This window comes from Pseudopipra pipra, chromosome Z (genome assembly GCF_036250125.1).
Source record: "Pseudopipra pipra isolate bDixPip1 chromosome Z, bDixPip1.hap1, whole genome shotgun sequence".
NCBI lineage: Eukaryota > Metazoa > Chordata > Aves > Passeriformes > Pipridae > Pseudopipra > Pseudopipra pipra.
Genome location: NC_087581.1, coordinates 55,604,073 through 55,623,177, shown reverse-complemented (window position 1 = coordinate 55,623,177; position 19,105 = coordinate 55,604,073). Strand labels below are relative to the sequence as shown.

Below are 19,105 nucleotides of genomic sequence, written 5' to 3'. Positions count from 1 at the left end.
TGGGATTTGGAACAACCCTGAAAGAAGCAAAAGGCTGCTCCACCCACCTCATCCATGCATGCCATCATGCAGCCAGGAGACATGGGGCTTGCACTTTGGCCACCTAAGCCCCACAACTAGCTGCTTTCTCCTCATCTGCCTGGGAGGCTTCTTGGGGTGCCAGGATTGAAAGGAGATGCAGGCAGAATGGGGCAGCAGGGCAACTATGCCAGGAGGTGCAGAGAAGTCGACTGGTACCCTTGAACCTTGTCTTAAACAGCTCTAAGTCTCTGTTTCTACTGGGAACTGCTTGGCATGCATTGTTGCCAGCTCCAAAGTATGCTGCCCTGTCATACATGGATGCAGTAAAGGAAGAACAAGTGTAACTTTTGACTTCCACACTCTCAAGGCAGAGAGCAGGACTTAAGGCAAAAAGCTGGTCTTTTTTCATCAAATGTATTTCCCCCCCACCCCAGGGCCTACTGGATGCATCCTGTCTATCAATGACACAGCTTTTTTCACTGGAAATTGTCCTGTACATGCGCATCTTCACAATTACCTCCCATAGCACAGACCTCATAGGTACTATTAAAGTTCATTTCCTGGAGTCCCATCCATGTCCTCATACTCATTTTCAATGAACTTCCTTTCATTCCAACTCTTTTTGCAATAAAGTAGCTTTCCCAGCTTGTCCTGGATTCCTCCCATGCACCTCTCCTTCCCTTGCTGCATTTCCCAGTTGCCACTCTCCAAACCTGTGTGCTCAGCAGAAATACGGAATATAACCTTTTCCATCTTCCTCATGTGTTTTTGCCACCAACTTGTACCACACCTTTCATTTGGATATTGAGAAAAAATGAAGGATTTAGAACTGTATCTGTACATTAGATCATCATTAGCAATGCATCCCTACTAAATCTCATCCAGTAGGAAATTAATTTAGATATAATATGCAAATATGTTTATGCTTTCTTTTGCTGAATCTTTCTTTTCTATGTGAATTATTTTAGCCTGACTTTTCAGATGAGAAAACAACCACGGGACTCATAAAAATGTGCTTTATCTTTAATTACAGCTTAAAATGAATACTAAGATGATACTGAATCACACTCTAAAATATACTGGAAATTGTTTTCCAAGTCAATCATCTGCATTTTTCTCTAACCAGCTGGCAACTTTGATTAGTAATTTTTTCCTTTCAATATTTTCAGATTTTGTAGATTCCAGTAGCAGAGTAGTAGCCTCTCTCTCGTCCTCTTCCAGCGTAGCATTATAAAAAACTTGCAACTGAAGAAATAAATGCATGAGCTTAGTTCACATAACTTCACTTGCAGCAAGCAACTGAGTGCCTGGCAGATACTTTAGACAGAAGTGCAAGAAAAGAAGGAGATGACAGAGACTAAAGAGGGGATGGGGCAAGCTTACTGTTTTACACTAAGGTTGGAAAGCTCCTTACATATCAAGAATGTGCCCTTTTGCTGTTCCTCTAAAAATCCTTTCAAATGTAGCCAACTTCACTGGTACTGGTGGTACCACACTGTCTAGGAACTAGTTGGGTAGCAGAATCCTCTTGTGCTGCCTGTTTTACATTCACAGAACAAGAAATCTTTCCCATCAGTCTAATAAGCAAAAGAAAAGAGAGCACTGAAAAATAGTGAAGAAATATAGGGGGGGAACGGTGAACAAACAATATGAGAAATTAAACAGATGCCAGTATGACAACCTAATGTGCCAGCAGCCCAACTTTGGTACATTTTCTGTAGACATCATGGCAAAGGTTATCTCTACAGATAGATTTTATAGAGAAAAATGAGACAGTTTTGATAGAATGTATTGGGACTCAGCTCCAAACCTGAAGGTTTGGAACACATCAAAATTATGTCTTATGATTTCTTTAAAAAACAAGAGATGTAAAAACCTGTATTTACAAACTGGTAATAAAGTTAAAACTGGCAATAAAGCTTCTCTGGTTTACCTCTTGGATCTGTAGATCTGTATTGACAAATCTTCCCATGACTTTTAATACATCATGCAACAATTCCTGCCCATATCTGTAAAATTGAGATAAAGGTCCTTCAAACAGCATGCTAGTAAATATACTAAATTTCATCTCATTTGAAAATACTTACACTAGTTAGTGATTATTCACTATGTTGCAAATACCAACTAAGCTGAACTTTGTAATTGTGTACTCTTTTTCCCTTTTAAAGAAATACCATTAACATTCAATTTAGACATTTGAGCAGGATGAAGCACAATAATTATCCTTCATTTCCATTTCCCAGTAAGAGCTGGTATTTTTACTTTGGTGACATGAATTCTTTGCCCAAAACAGATAATCTTTGTGAACCCACACAGCCAAACTGAGCTAGAAAGGCTAAGCAGTACTGATTCTAACGAGTTTGTGTTTCTATTGGTATCTGAGGATGGTGTATAAATAAACACTCACACTTTTCTTTTAGTTTGAAAATAGTGGGTCAATTTCCCAGCAAATTTTTCATCAATACAGAAAAGCTTTGTTGGTATGATGCAAATCTGCTACAGCTTGCCTTTTCTAGTGTTAGCAATAAAGTCACATATTTGAATGTACAAAATGGCTGGTTTTGGTTGTGCTGCCACTAATGGATCCCAATGACCTCCTCTGCCATCAAGCAGGTGGAATGTACTCTGTCACAGCCCTACTGCTTTTCACCAGTGCCAAGGAGAGAGGGAGTCTTCAAACAGACATCAGAATACTTGCTTTGCTCAAGACAGGTAGCCCAACCTCACCTCCAGTTTACCTGCAGCGGTGCAGGTAGGCTGGAGGTGGATTAGGGAATATTATTATAGGGAATATTATTAAGTCAGGGAATAATATTGTAGTTTGTCCTACCAGTGCTTGCAGACCTGCATGCTGTAATCCCCCATCTATCCCTACTTTCTTTGGAAAAGAGGTTATGATCTTATTCCATCATTTTACACCCATGCTTGTGAAATGCTAGTAGATAAACCCATTTCTAGAATCAGTGTTTCCAAGAAACCTAACACTTAAAAGCACTGACACAGTCATGAACAGACTAATTTTTAAAGTGTTCTATGTTTGACATGAGCTCTTCTTTGACATTAAGCCATGATAGTTGAATCCTCTGAAAACTCTGTTCTGCACACTTTAGAAATTGAATCAATCATTACAAATCGCCACCTGTGGAAGGAAAATCTGCACCTGAATTTTACAGCTTAAACGTAAAGATGGAGGAAGAAGCCAAAGGCCACAGAAATAAAAGGAAGCCAAAGCTGGTTACTTACCTTTCACTTAAAAGTGGCCAATTTTCAGTAACAAATTCCCAGGCCATACGATGCCCAATATCCTTAGCCACCACATTTAAGATGACGGTTGAAGTACAGTTAGAAGAAAATAATGTATCACTGAGTCCATATTGCAAGTATCTGATAGAAAAGGAGGTAAGAAATGCACCAGTCACTTGCTGCTGATCATGCCAATGATCTGGAAATAGATCTCAAAAAATATCAGCATGTGGAAGGTTATACCGAAGTTGGTGTCACTCTGAGCTGTGTATTCAACTTGGATTTTGTCCTTAACATTGGTGAAATCCCATTCTTGCACACTAACTCTTCATGTCTTAGTAAAGTGAGGGCGTAGCATACCAGGTGGGGATACAGGCATTTCTTATCTTTGTTACAGAAAGGCAACTGCTTCTACCAGACAAGCCAAAGAAGGGCAAACTGCTGCTCACTTTCAGGAGATTCACTTTGCTGTGACACAGGTGGAGCCTAGAGAGTATGGCAGCAGTGAGACACACTGTTACACAGAGGTGACCTGTTTATAAGGGTTCCCTACAAGACCCAGGAAGAAGCTTTTTCATGGGGGTTAAGGCAGGGTTCCAGAAGTATTTTAAGAGCTACCAGCCAGTGATGTCAGTGGCAGTGACTGCTTGAATATCTTGAGAAGGTAAGTAAGTATTTTCTTTGTTGCCTCAGTCTTTCACACCTTTCATGCTCCTGTTTTCAAAGGAACACTTCTAGAGTTATTCTTCTCATAAGGTCTTGCAGGCAGCTGCTTTATGAGTATAGTAGTTGAGTTGGGTTTCTCCCATTTGCATGCCACCACTATGCTTAACATAATGAAGGGTTATAGTGAAGGTTAGAGGGGAAATCAGCGTAGCTGATGGGGTATCTCTTTGCAACACTTCTTGCGTTATTCTCAGGCATATTTTTTCTGTCTTTTCAAATGACCACCATCACTAGAGGAGGTGGGTGGAAGGAGTAAAATCTCTGCTACTTCCAGAGCTTTAGACCCATGGAATTCATGTAAACTCTTGGATGATCATCATTACATTGCCAAATTTGCATCTTTTAACAAATGCTTTAGGTAATGTAAACATGACAGAGAATTCAACATCAACATCTTTTTACTGATAAAGATATGGATGTCAGTAAAAGAAAATTAACACTGTATTCCAAACTGTGTTCCGGAAGCATTTGGGCAAGACTCTTCAATATTTGTCTTAACTTTTTGGTTGCCCCACATGGAGTCAGGAGGTAGACTTGATGACCCACATGGATCCCTTCCAACTCAGCATATCACATGATTCTATCACTCTGTGAAGCTGGAAGTTTAAAAACCCACTACTTTTCAGTTGAATTTGCACTTCAAATGGTGAAAAGCTTGCTAATAAGTCTATTTGCACTTTTGCCTTTAACCTGGGTGAATTTGCTTCTGCACAGAGGCTAACAGGCTATGACACTTCCATTTGGAAACAAAATAAGCAGGAGTGAAGGAGTTTGGGAAAATTATGTAAAATCATAAATGATAAGGAAAAATGTCAGAGCAAATTATAATTACTGTTTCTTATGGTGCATAGGGTGTGGGCAGCCCATGGGTTCCAAGTTAAAAACCAACACAAAATAATTCATTTTAGTTCAAAAAGGTCACTAGATATATTGACAGAAGACAGGCCCAATGCTGAACCGCTGTTGCATCTGCAGAAGGATCATTTATTTGTGTTTGCCCTGTTTATTATACTTGCTCCATAAGAAAACTTATGATTCTTCCAGTGGTCAACAAGACACATACTTCTGAGGCAGACAAACCTTCATCAGATTTGCACAGCACAGTACTTATGTTCTTATTATTTACTTCTACATACACAAGAGATATGCTTTGATCAGGGTCACCTGTAAAGTAACCATGACTCTTTGGCACAGCTCATGGCAGAGAGCAGGATGTCTTTATCGTCCTCTGTGGAGTCAGTATGGGTATACATTTCCCATGCAAAATTCCATTCTTTAGCACTTCCCAGAGCAACACCATAGCAGCACACTGTTCCTCTAATTAAAAAGGGAATTCTGCAAGGCAAAGTAAGATTAAAAGGTATTGTACTGTTGTAGAGGCAAAACCAGTTGTTAATGCATAATGGAAAGCAAATGTTCATTTACAGTTAAAAGATAGACATGAATGAAAATATAAAATAACAATGTAAATAAAGATGGGAAAATTGATAGTTTTTTTCACTATTTAAGCATTGAAAAAGCATGCAGTTTAAAGGAAAACCAAAACACCCCACATTTTTTAGGACAGTTGAACCAAGCTATTTTTTTTTCCCATCACAGCCTAGGAAATGGCATCATCCCAGACATGCCTTTTTAAAATTTCTTCAGTGAATGCATCTAGTAGGAAGGTCCATTTGCAGCACAAATGGAAACAGAGGGACATTTCTCCATGCAACAGGCAGTCCCCTATTACTCCCACCCCGGGGGAGAGTCCTCAACATGGCAATGAATTTCACAACAGAAACTGAATGCAAACGTGATCAGTGTAATACTCCATGTACAAAGGCTGAATAGAAAATTTCTGCTGTGTCTCTGACATTAAGACATTGTCAACACTTTCCAGTGACTTCAGTATTCTACTTTGCAGGCTATCTGAAAACAGTTTCAACTAATGGTATTTTGGACTAATTCTCTGTAGAAGAATAGTTCCCATTGCTACAAATAAAACATTTAACTTTTCAATAGCATATTGTTAATCTGCTCATCATTACATTAGACCAAGATTGTAAGTAGAGGTGTAAAAACTATCTTCCATCAGGAGATACACTTGGAAAAACAAGCAAGCTTCTGGTCACAAAAGCCAGTCTTCAGGCCCAAAATTTGAAACAAGAATTTCAAATTTAAATACAATTTGAGAAAAATTCCTGAGTTTCAGTAGACCATCCTAGAGAAAATGAGGATGATGCCAGCAGAAAGAGAGCCAATGTTAGCCAGATGGACAGATATATGAAACCAATCTTCAAAGCAAAAAGAAGTTATAAACTCTGGAAATGAAGGACTAGTGGGAAAGAGGGAGAGAGCTGGGTGTTTTGAATGACAGACATCACTAGTTAAGAAGTGAAAATGCAAGATGCAGGGATTTTGGTAGTCCTGTTGTGAGTGGGGGATCTCACTGGCATAATAACAGAAAGTGGGGACATATTTAATATTTATTTAAAAAAATACTTTGTATTCATTTACCTAAATAGTTGCTGTAATATAAGGAGTTTGCCACCAAGAATGATGCTTACTGAGATTGCGTGGTTATGACAGGATAAAGTCCTGTGATGAATCCTTCTATGACAGATCTTATTTGAGTTACAGGGTCTAGTCATTTGTTCAATAATCATTTCATAATGTTGCAGTAAGGGGCCACGGTAAGGTAATAACAGAGTACAGCTCTATTGGCCAAAGTGCATCTATTTATTTTGCAACTGCAGCCATTCCAATAGTTGCAGGAAAATTTTGGTTACTAAGTGTAAAGTTGTTGTGAGTCAAGTGCAAATAGACAAGTTCTGTGTATCATTTGGCTGTAGCTCTGATGTTCAGCATTCAAGGCAGGCTGAACATGCAGCCTGCTGTGGGACAATGGTCTGCTGGCTAGTGACATCTATGATGGCCCTGAAGTGGTTATGTTGTGTAGTTCCCAGGCAGAGTCACTACAGTACAAAGGAACTTTGGAGCTTGAAGGATGTGAGTTATTAATCTTGATATTTTTCCTGGGAGTGATTGTATGGTTTGATATTACTGGCCTGCCAGGATTCTCTCATTTCTGGACCTTAGGGAAGATACAAAAAGCTGCTGGAATGCAGGGTAGGTTATTTTACATTGTTTTCTTGGAGCCAATGCAGAAGCGATGTAGTAATTTCTGAACTTTTGAGGGTGACAGCAGAATATGGGAACCTTTAGTAAATAAATAAAATGTACAGCGACACTGTCCCTCCCTCTAGGCTAATTTCCTTCTGTCAGAAGAAGACAAGCCAGTAATAGCACCACTGAGAAAACATTAATTAAGCAAGTTCCACTACACTACTATAAACAAAAAAGAGTAAAACTGAGAAACTGGCTGGGAATCACAGCTCTTGGCTTGTTATTTTCATGAAACAGATAAAAATGCACTGTAACATGTCCAGTTAAGTTCTGCCAGAAACTGTTTGGAGATGTTTAGCTGAAAGTCAATCACACAGTTTAAAACAGAAAAGCATTATTCCCTTCCACAGATGTGAAAATCCTACTGGGTTCCACCTTTGGCAGAACAGCTATAGTGTCCTATTATGAATTTGCTCTCAAAATGGAGAACATTAAAGCATCTAAAGGGATCTGTCTGTGAAATATGAGTCAAAAGTGTATTGTGCCCTTTTCCTTTCCTATCCAGCACATGGAAGTCTCTTTAACTCCATGGTAACTGTGACCTGTCACTTGAAATCTAAGAAGGGTCCTATCTCCTCTTGTGTTTTTTTTTTTCCTTAAAACATGATCTTTTTTTTTCATTTAACAAAATTCAGAGTTGCATTTTTCTCCAGACTTATAGACCTGTAAAGTCCTTTTGAACTTATCTCAGTGCTAAGGAGGACACCAAAATTAATATTCTTCAAACCCCAATATATTAATATTTCACAGACTGTCTCATCAAGACAAAAAAGGTATATAGCATTCCACCAGAAAAATACCCTCAAATATTATTAACAGGAGAAGATAGGTGACTATTTTGAAAACAGATTGAGAATTCTGCATAATATTGTTGCTTCTAGTGTGGAATAGTAAGAATATTCTCTCTGGAAAGTAACAGAATGTATTTAGGCTATTTAAATATTCGGTCTAACTGCAAAGCTTAGCTGGGTTTTTATGAGGATGATCACTATGAAGCTATTTTAAAAACACAAACATAAAAGTACAAGTTCAGTTTGCTTAGCCAGCTACGTATATCAATGGAGATGCAAATAACAACAAAATATTTATCACAACTACAACAAATAAAAATAGACTTTAAATATTCACTCACCAGTGCCAATACTATTTGACAATTGCATAGAAAGACATCAAAAGAAAGAGGGAGGAAAAGAGAATAAGAATTTCAATATACTGTAAATCTTCTTTAACCGTGCAATACTTGAATACAGAAAGATTATTTCTGGTGGAGTCCAGACTCCACTCTTAGAGACCAGGCACCTGACCACTAGGCTCCAGTAACAACATAAGAACTGACGGCTGTTCCCAACACCTCTTTACTTGAATAGAGAACATGCAAGGCAATTTGGTGGGCTCACAGATGCCTGTATCGTACAAACACCATTTCACTCAGTATTGCAAAGAGAAGCTTAGAAGATGAGTTGATATACATGATAAGCCTAAGGCTGCATTGCAGCAAAGGCACCGGACCAGATGGGATTTTAGCAATAATATGAGGTTCACCTGTTACATGGCTAACCAGATTTTGGTCTTCATGGCAAAATCTGCATCCTCCAGCCTGTAAAGTCTATGGAAAAAGCAGTAATTATGAAATCATCATAAAGTTGGGATTTGGGGAAGAGAAGGGGGCTGAGGGGGACACAGTCTTAAATTCTGTCATTATGTCAAGAAATAAGAGCAGTGTACAAAGGCATTTCTGGTTTTGCCTCCCCCCTTTAACTTTCCAGCTCACTTAGGCATGCACACCTCTAAGAACAAATCAACATTCTTACTTGTAATCAGGGTTATCCATCCACTTAGCATACAGTTCAGATGACAGGTCCAAACAATCTTGGAGGCCCAGCCAGCACGCTGTTGCAAAAAGTTTTTCCAAATATGCTCTTGAAAGGAAGCCGAAATAGTAAGAATAAAAGGTGTGCATTCCACATTTGGAGTACTTGAACTGTGTTTGACTACCACAGTCTCAGTACATGATGTCATTAACCCAAGAGAACCTCTACTAGGAACAGCTGAGGTTTAACAAAATAATCAAACAATCAACAATGGACTCCTGACATTAATATAATGAATATTAGTGAGGCAACAGACGTACTATATTTTTTTCTTAGTTTTTTGTGTGGTTTATATCTTCCTTGCTAGTTTTAAGAAAATCACTCTGACATTCAAGCCTGTGGCAGCAGTGGCCTTGCGAAATGAAGTATTTTAAAGTTTTAGTGATTGATCCATAAATCATATCTTAAGTTCACTGCTGTCAGTTTTGCTCCAACTAGTGGCAGCCTGCTGAGCCTCTTCTCTGATAAACAAAAAGCTACCACTCAGATCCTTAAACTATCATCTGTTATGCTCCTATTCTGATATTGCAGTTTCACTGGAGGTGTCATCATAATTAATACACACTTATAGGACAGTAAAAATAACAAGTCAGCTACGTTCACATTAATTAGAGAATTATTCTTGTATCTTGTATTTAAATTTACACAAGCAAACTGCAATGCATCAGATCCAATCACACTAGAACAAACTTTTGAGAAAAGCAAAATACTTACTGAGCAAAATAGTCATCTTCCAAAGCATCAATATTTTTATGAATAAAACCTGCATAATAATGGTATATTGGCAACATTCTCTTTAAAAGGTATTTCTTTTAAAAGAAGGGAAAGAAAAATTACTTTCATTTAGATGCAAGTTTTTATTTTTCTGTGTTTCTTATATACTCAGATTTATGCTAAATATTTACCACTATTAATTTCTTGACAATACAGCACATTAAAATAAAATAAAAAGTGGATCTAAAATTCAATAAACCTGTACATCAATTCAAACTGGCAAGTTACCATTTCACATTACTAGGACCTTTGACATCATTAAGAAAGAAAACAAATACTCGTTCTCAGAGAAAAAAAAAACAACCTTCTTGATATGAAGTACTTTGTTAACAGTCTCACGTATCTTAAACCTACCTCTATTTTCTAGAACTTAAGAGAACTAATACTGTGGGATTGTACTTTAAACAGAAGTGAAATCTTCAAATAGAAGTCAAGGAAATTAATATGACAGTATCACCTCAGGGAGTCAAATATGGGAGAGAATCATCTCATTTAGTATCCAAACCCAATTCCTTCTTTCTCTCCATGAGTATGCGCTGAAAGGCAGTTCAAACCACAGAGCACAAACACACTGTATGCCTTTTATACACAGCAGTGCTAGTCCTTTCACTTAATACTGATAGCCATATTTTCCAGATTCTCAGTTTTACAAAACCCAAGAATGAAGCTTAATGTAAAGAATGTAAATATATTTCTGTTTTATGCTAAGAATTGCTCAATACTTGTAACTTACTAACATACACAATTAAGTACCTCCTCCTATTAAAAAAAAAACAACTTGACAAAATCATGCAAAAGGAATGACAAGAATTCTGGCACATCATAGTCATCATTTCATTCTTGAGAATTTAAAAAGCATTAATTTTAGACTGATGTATTTACAGGATCTAGTATCTTTGCTATCTAACAAAAAAGGTCATACCTTTAAAAGTGGATATACTTCGTAGTTCTTCAGTGTACTTTCCAAATTCTTGGGTACTAGGTTTAACAATACCATATTCCATATGAAGAGTTCATCTTCTCTGGCAAGGTACTTTGTTAATTCAAGTGCTGTTTCAATCTGAACATACCCAAACCTATGTGGAAAAAACAAACAAACAAACAAACAAACAAACAAACAAAAACCCCAAACACATTTGAGGATACTTCTATACTTCACAGTTACATTCCTAATTAAATACTAGTTTTGAGCTCTCTTATTAAAAAGGACATTTGTATGAGAGAAGGAATAGGAATTTTTACTTCCTCCTTTCAGAGCTACCTCCACAGGACCTGAAGGGGGGCAGTATGCTTTGGCCACCTTGTCTCTGAGGTCACTCATCATAGATATCTGATGCTTTTGGGATCTCTGGTATGTTTGAGGCACAGATACAGTTAATGCTTCTTCAGCTCCCTACAATATTGCTGACCTCTCTGGCACTACGGACATGAACAACCAAGTCATGCATCAGCAAGAGAAATGAATGAGGTATTAAGAGTGATGCAGTACAACAGCATAGCTGAGATAGCCCAGAATAAATTATAGAAAATTCAGAATCTACATTTGGAATCATTTTTGGGTTACAGCAAATACAGGTTAGTCCCTAAAGAACTCGTGGCAGTGCCATTATTTGAAATAATTTTCTAAGATCTGGAATAAAAGTTAAAAGAAATTTTGAAATAAATCACTTAACACTGACAAAGGAAGGGATTAAATAATTCCCTCATCATTTTGTCAAAGCAGTTGTTCTTACGAGATACATATGGATAGGAATGAAGGAAGCAGAAGTAGCAATCCTGAATGCAATCATGTTGTTTAATCATTTTCTGTGACATATTCGAAACATACTTACTTTGCCAAGACAAAAACATCATCTATCAGCTGGAACCTGCTGACAGCGGGAATAGCCTGCAGAAAGCATTCATGTAGGGTTAATAGATCTAAACATGTCATTAAGAGTTTAAAAAAGCTTTACTATGTTACAGAAGGATAATACAAGTCCCGAGCAGTTTTTCTAAGTCAAAATAAGCCTACAAAATGGATTCTGCATTTTAAGCTGAAATTATTTATGTGCTTTTAGGGATGTTTGTGTTTATATATATATATTTATATATATATAACAACTACATAATATAGTTTTATATATAAATATACAACTACAGTACATCAAGGACAGAATTTCAAGACCCCTCATACTTGCACATTTTCATAAAAATAAAATATGGAAATAACACATTTCCTAAAAATATCCTAGTTATATAATTTTGGTACTCTTTTTATCCTTTTGAGGTGTAAATTCAGAACAGGTATTCAGTCCAAAGCAGAGTGGCTTGCACTGTCATGAATTAAAAGACCAAGGCACAGCCATGGGTGAACTTGCCTACAGCTCTTGCTCTTTTGAGGACTACTGGTCCTCTTAGTCTCCTCCCTATTCCATGCCCCTTCAGCTTGCCCACTGCTTGAGCAAATATTCCCACCACTGACTGCTGGAAGCATAAAGCAGGGCAGAAATGCAAAGCTCAATGTGCAGTGTTGAAACTGGGTGGAGGTCGGGTTGTTTGTGTTGCCATCCACCAGGGACGAATGTGAAGTGGGGCGGGAGCTGCACGATCTCGTTCTTCTGCTTGATATCAAGAAATATTCTGTATAACACAACTGCAAAGAATGGATGCTTTTGCACAACTGCTACCAAGAACACTTTCCTACCAAGAAATATTCCCACAAAGAACAGACAGTTTGACCACAGTCCCACCCACAGCACTTTGCACAATAGCAGTTAATAAGGTATAGAATGTACCCTGATTTCCCACCTAACTGGGGGATGAGAGTTTGACACAAAATTGTAGGGACAGATCTATGTGTTCATCCTCCCCATTCTTCCCAGAAGGGACACCTTTTGGTAAGGCTTGCGTCCTTGGCCACACCAGTTGTTTTCACTCTGGAAATTAAGCTTGTGATTGCAATCATATTGTTAGTTTATATACAGCTGTTCTGCAGTTAATGCATTTATCATTAGCAACCCAAAAGAACTGCATATGTTGCACTTAATAACCCACGCTATTTGTAACCCGACTGCCTTGCTTGAATGTCACCAGACCTGTAGTTAGAGACTATTCGTGAACCTCATATCAGGCCTATAGTTATGTCTTTACAAGACTGCATGGTGCCAAAAAATGGCTCCAAGTCTGCACCCACCTAATTTCCTGCTGACTTAGATTTGCTGTGAAAGAAAAAAGCCTACAGGAAAGGAAGCCAGTGTGCTGTAGAAAGGTTTAATGCGTTCTGATCATGTCCAAACTTTCTAGAGAAGTCCGACTGCATTGATTACTATTATGTTGAAAGGTTAAATTTTCTTACTGTTGTTGCCAAAACCAGTGACCTGACCTTTGTCTTACTGTCAGATTAGGCAACACTGGATGCTGTGTGACACCATATACAGTCACAGTTGTTCTGTACTGCTTTCACTTTCAGTCCAGGCTGTGGCAAGTCAGAGGTGGAATGAAATCTACTCTGAGTTAGCGGTTATAGAGGACTCAAAGAGCCCAAGTAGAATTGATTGGAACTTTTAAGAACATTTTCCACAAAATAAAAAAACAAAAACAAAACACAAAAAAACCAAACCCCAAACAAAAACAAGCAAACAAAACCCCTCAAAACCAACCAACCAAACAAAATCCCACATATAAAACCCAAGCCAGAGGATTTTTTTGAAATTTCAGTGCAGAAACATTGTGGTTTGAAGAAATGAGGAAATAAAAAGCTTTCTCTCAGCTTTCCTTCTCCATGGTTGCCTAATACCAGATGAAGCTCAGTCACACATTCATACTGGTAACTCCTTGAGCCAGATTTGAAGAGACTGGAAGAACCACAAGTTGTTAAGACAACTTTTAAGATAGAATGCGATGTAAAGTTATTTTTCATGCCTGTGTGAAACTATTCAGGCCTGTCCACTTCTCTATAAAAGGCTGCCAGTGACTTTAGTGGTGCAGTGGTGGATCATTTCTTCTTATGTAATATATGAGTTTCCCATTATTCCCCATTTTCACCAATGTGATTCTGGGTAAGAACTGCAAGAAGAAATACATGAAAAGAGTCTTCTTATAAGCTTGAGAAAACAAACATGATCTTACCTTTGGATCATTTTCAAGCAAGTATGCTAATCTTTTCAAGTTTAATTGGTCATAGTTCACCCTGTAGTATCCACTTAAATTTACATTTAGCAGGATCCAGTCATATTCTGACTCCAATACTTGCATTTCAGGAAACACTTCTGTAAAGTGACATTAGAGTGTATAATTTTATTTTCTACACGCTAAATTGTCTTGCATTTATAAACACTAGACTTGATGCTCCTCTGAGATCTGAGGTGGGAGTTTGAGGCTGGACTCAAAGAGAACCCCTCGAAAGCTCAGTGCATTTGTGATCTCTGCTCTGCTCAGCGGAATAACTTCAGCTAGCCACTGACTCCTCTGGTACTGAGCACCTTGAGATTGCAAAGGGGAGGCTGAAGACCCATTTTGCTCCTACCCTTTAGCTCATAGGCAGCTGTGAGAGTTCAGAAAGTTTACCCAAGAATAAACTCTCTGGATGGGAGCAATATCCTCTCATGCCTGCTTTAGGGCATGCGCCCTCAGCACACCTGTTGCTCCCAGTGCTGCTCTAAAACACAGTGCTCCATACTTTACAGAATAACTGATCTTACCAGTATTCACATAAATGGACATCCTAATCAAAACAGATAAGTTTAAGCAAGAGATAAGTAACTGAAAATGCTTATTTTAAATAAAAGAGTCCCATAGTCCTTTTGAGTAACATCACTCGCTAAAGGCTTCCTTCTGCAGTCCATTTCATCATACTACTACCTATTCATATGTTCTTGTCCGATTGAGTGCTCCTGATACTGCATTTGAAAGAGCCAGTGAAGCCTTGAAGGGTCTAAGCTGCCTCATCAGAAGAGTATTCAAATGCTGGTTTAACTGGCTACAGTCGTCCTGATTTGAGAAGACAAACTCTCTTAAGACAGTAAGTCAATACTGGTGAGTAGTCTAGACCCAGCACTGCTTTATTCTGAACAGAAGGCTGAGACCTCAATGTTTAGACAAAGCAAGTACCGCAGGATTCATCCTGTATTCAGAGGAGTACACATCCTTTTTCTGCTGATTTACTTGTCTGTACACCATGAAATTAATGAACACTCAAGCTATCCTCTTATCTGAAAAAGAAGGGAATTATCTTTTAAACACTGCAAACAGAGGGCGAAGAGCTGCAATACACACATAGTGTATTGTAGTTTTTCTTCCTAAGCATTCCAATGCATTAGTCTCTGCATCTCTTTGTAACTGATCTAAAACCTGAAGGAGTCTGAGGCTGACTTGACAAAGAATATGATTACCCCATTCTAAAGATTACATTTCTTCTTTTCTTCTATAAAAAATATAGCTGTTTATTGGAAAGCACTGAGTTGGGAAAGAACAGAATTTTTTGTTTGATTGGAGATGCCCATAAACTCACTTTTCTAATATAAGACTTTTAAACTTTTTAACATCCTACTCTTTTGATGAGTATTTTTTCATTTAATTTGCATAAACAAACTAAATTAAATAGTGTTAATTCTGTTGCTACAGATATTCATGTGCAATTATGTTGAGTCACTTCCCACAGCTGGTTTTAATTTTTTCAGTCTTGTATCTACTCCATGAGCTGAAAATTTTCTGTTATTTCACAGCTGAAATCCTATCTATACTCAAAACCTGACATTAACATCAATGGAATCTGTTGGGGTAAGAATAATGCAGAAGCCTGAGGTCCTAGGAGTTTGAATTTATGTAAAAAAAAAAAATGACAAAATCAAAATTTCTATGGAAATCTCTACTCATAATATGTGTTGTACCATATTATTAAAAACATACATTGAAGTTTGATGCAACATAGGAAAAAAACCCATTATATTGACCTAATTGAAAATCTACTGCTATCATAACACAAAATCATCACAATGGATAAACATTTCTGTATTAAAGTTTTATCTCCCTATTAAATTCAAATATGTCCTCTGTTTATAGAAGAGTTTGGAGTGGTTTTGTTAGTTTGATTCTAGAGTGTATAAACAAATACATTACTTACTGCTGCTTTTATCTAGCCACATTAAGGGTTGTGATGATCCATTTCTCATCCAAGAAATAGGAATAATCCATGTGTTACTTAACAAAAAAAAAAGATACAATAAGATTAAATCTTATGCTTAAAAAAACCCTTTTTAGCTCATGCTAAATGGCATTGCAAATTAGTTCCTTGTTACAAGAATATCCATCTATCTTGTCTCCTCTCTGATGCATGAAACCTCATCAGATGGTAGTACTAAATGCTGGGTCAGCATTTAGATTCATCATAAGGGAATTTTAGCATGGCTTTAAATAGGCACTCATATCAAGAATATTGTTGAATGCTAGGTATTTGAATACCATTGTCTCTCTCTGCTCTCTTTCCCCCTTCAGGCAGTAATTCTCCTCACCTATTACACTTCATCCTATTTCTGAGGAACTTAAAGCTGCTTTTCAGAAGGGTATCTACTAAAACAAAGCCCCATGCAAGCAATACAACTGTGATTCAAACAACTCTAATTTCTTTTCTGTTGAAATGTAAAGCTCCTGGTGAAACAGATGAAAGCTTCAAAACCCTTAAAAATTCCACAATACACACCCTGAATTTTCTTACATTCACCTGGTAATTTGCTCTTGCTAACTGTAAAGGACTTCATATTTGTAACTTGGAATTTCTTATCTGAGATAACCAAAAATACTGGATGGACTAATGCTCTGCAATTCCTGGAGCTTAGGAGCAAAGGAAATTCTGTGGCTTTTGTCAAAATTTATTTGCCTATTTGTACCTTTACACTTTTCCCTCACATGATCTCATTGGCTCCATCCATGCACCTCAATACTCATATCATTTGCTGAATGTCATGAAGGTTCAAACTCTGGCCAGGAGTTTCCAAAGTGGGTCACCAAAGGTATCTCCTTCTATCACCATTTTTAGACACCTAAACAAGCAGCACAGCTTTCAAAAGGCACTCAGCAATGGTCACTGACAGGAGCTCTAAACTACACATCAGTTATCAGCGCTTTCTGAGAAAGAGGTCAGTTATAAAAGTATTTAAACGCAACCCTTTTATCCTTGTCAGGAGGAAGAGACTGGGAACATGTGCACTGGAAAGAAGCTACAGCATGGTTCATCCAGATTCCCAGTCTGTAGACCTGAGGGACGAGGAAAGAAGAAAATGCCGAGCAAAAATCCTGCCTGCAACATATTCAGGGTCTGTGTTCGTCGTTATTATTATGTAGCTGGAAAAGTCACTATTCCAGAGGAAAGCACCCTTTTGGCAAAACAAGCAGAGTTTGAACTATTGCAAGCTCCAGTCTTAAACAGATTTTACTTAACAGCTCATGACAAGTGAAAAATCAACAAGTAAGTAAATCAACAAGTTAAAAAAATCAGATCATCAAAACATAATGTGCTAACTGAACAGTTTCCTGAAAAAACGTGGTATAAACATACAAGGAAAACACAAGCTAAACATACTTGTTAGCATCAGTACTCCTTCTATTATTTTTATTAAGGAATTGTTCCTGTCTGATAGTTCCAGTGGTTATATTTAATGTTAAAACTGGAAACCCATTTTGGCATGTCCAGGAATCCATTATTTGCTTTACAGATGCTGGCAACTGAACTTTGTCCTGTGCATCTATGACCTGCAAGAGAAAGAGGAATGAGAAATATTTATGATAAACAGCTACTTATTGACATTGCTTCAGCAACACTTTGGAAGTTGTTCTAAGATTAGAAAAAATAGCTGCTTAGCAGTTTGATGGTCTTTGGCTTATGCAAAAAATCAACATAACAAAGTCCCAAGGACATTTTTGACATTATAATAAAGACAGCATAAGCCTTTTTCAGGAATTATGAAATACTGAGATATTTCTCATCCTATAACCTGACTGCTAACTTTTCTCTTTTTAGTATTAATACACTCACAACCCCTGTATGGCTATGACAGACTTGATTTGTCAATTTCTTTCAAATAAAGCTGCAAGAACACAAAGATTTTTAAGTGTCCTAATGAACAAATTGAATAGTGAAGACAAATTGAAAAAGATACTGAACTAGAGTCCAAACTAGTGTGAATTGATACAGTCTTCACTGGCTTCAGAGATGTGACAAACTTGCACATCTGAAATTGTAGGACTCTCATTCTTAACTTAAGCCTGCATCTGCAACACAATAGAAGCCTTCTTTAGAGGAACAGGAAAGTGTATTTTTAAAAAAATAAACCTATTATTAGGATCTGTGCTCTTAATCAGATTTCTGTGAAAACCATCAAAGACTGAAATGCTGAGCTGCTGCCCTGAGTGTAAACTTTGCTGGATCTGTGACATATCAGCATCTCTGATCATCAAGCCCAAGACATCACACACTCTCATCTGACAAAACTTAAGCTCCAGAACAACAGGCTATGCAATTTCATGTAGGCTTATGCAATCACCATGGAACTCAAAACTCAGCCTGGTGTTGATTCCCCATCTCATCTCTCTACTCCTTGTACTTAGTTCCACTGATCTCAGGTGCAGTAAAGCAGCCAAATAAGCACTTGAGAGGACATTAGCTGAAAAAAACAGCAAAGTAAACTTCATTTGAGAGAAAGACTGCACTAGGGATAGCCACATTCTAATGCAGCCTTCTACAAATAGTATATACCCCAAATTTGGACTGTGCCAAACACCAGAGAAAGAATACTAGAGATATAAAATGAGTACCATCTGGATGTGGGTCCAGAGATCATCTTGATTAGCATTTGAGAAGGAAAATTCTTTCAGATATGACTGTGCAGAAACAAAAAGAAGCATCAGAATTCATGAGGGTTCAATGAAAACCATCAGCAAGGCAAACAGCAATTTGTACAATTGTCATTTTCAAGCTCATAAATCAAGATGAGGGGTTTCTTTTCAAACTTACAGTAAGTGCTCTGATGAACAACTTTTCAGTCAGGAAACCAGAAAGCATCCAGGTTATAGAAGCTCCCTGAAGTACCAAAAAAAAAAAAAAAAAAAAAAAAAAAAAGAGAGAGAGAGAGAAAAAAGAATTATTATTGCAATTATTGTTGAAATATTTTTTCAAACTATATTTCAGAGAATTTAGTCAGGCTACTCCTACACTTCATATTTCACAGCTGTTAAAGATGCTTCCACCATTTCCTTTGTAGCCAAACAGATTTGTGACACCCAATAAATTTGTGCGTGCAGCAGAAACAACTTTTGAATGATAAAAC

At 37.5% G+C, this 19,105-nt stretch overlaps 1 protein-coding gene across 8 annotated transcripts in view; it reads right to left on the bottom strand.

Moving 5' to 3' along the window:
• Window positions 1-449: 449 nt before the first annotated feature.
• Window positions 450-19,105, bottom strand: part of LVRN (laeverin) — a 37,698-nt gene continuing 19,042 nt past the window's right edge. The window contains exons 8-21 of one of the 8 annotated variants that reach the window (XR_010426953.1): window positions 18,793-18,858; window positions 18,594-18,659; window positions 17,362-17,531; window positions 15,907-15,983; window positions 13,914-14,053; window positions 11,636-11,691; window positions 10,726-10,879; window positions 9,744-9,838; window positions 8,970-9,077; window positions 5,155-5,325; window positions 3,265-3,405; window positions 1,955-2,030; window positions 1,436-1,598; window positions 1,178-1,266 (exon numbers count right to left, since the gene is read on the bottom strand). Coding sequence is in view for 7 of the 8 variants with exons in the window: in XM_064642847.1 (XP_064498917.1) it covers window positions 498-734; window positions 1,955-2,030; window positions 3,265-3,405; window positions 5,155-5,325; window positions 8,970-9,077; window positions 9,744-9,838; window positions 10,726-10,879; window positions 11,636-11,691; window positions 13,914-14,053; window positions 15,907-15,983; window positions 17,362-17,531; window positions 18,594-18,659; window positions 18,793-18,858 (1,557 nt within the window). In the remaining variant the exon portion in view is untranslated. Of the gene's footprint in view, window positions 812-1,023; window positions 1,267-1,299; window positions 1,599-1,954; window positions 2,031-3,264; window positions 3,406-5,154; window positions 5,326-8,700; window positions 8,765-8,969; window positions 9,078-9,743; window positions 9,839-10,725; window positions 10,880-11,635; window positions 11,692-13,913; window positions 14,054-15,906; window positions 15,984-17,361; window positions 17,532-18,593; window positions 18,660-18,792; window positions 18,859-19,105 lie in introns of those variants that run through there. The other 7 variants (XM_064642847.1, XM_064642850.1, XM_064642848.1 and 4 more) reach the window with 7 other exon arrangements.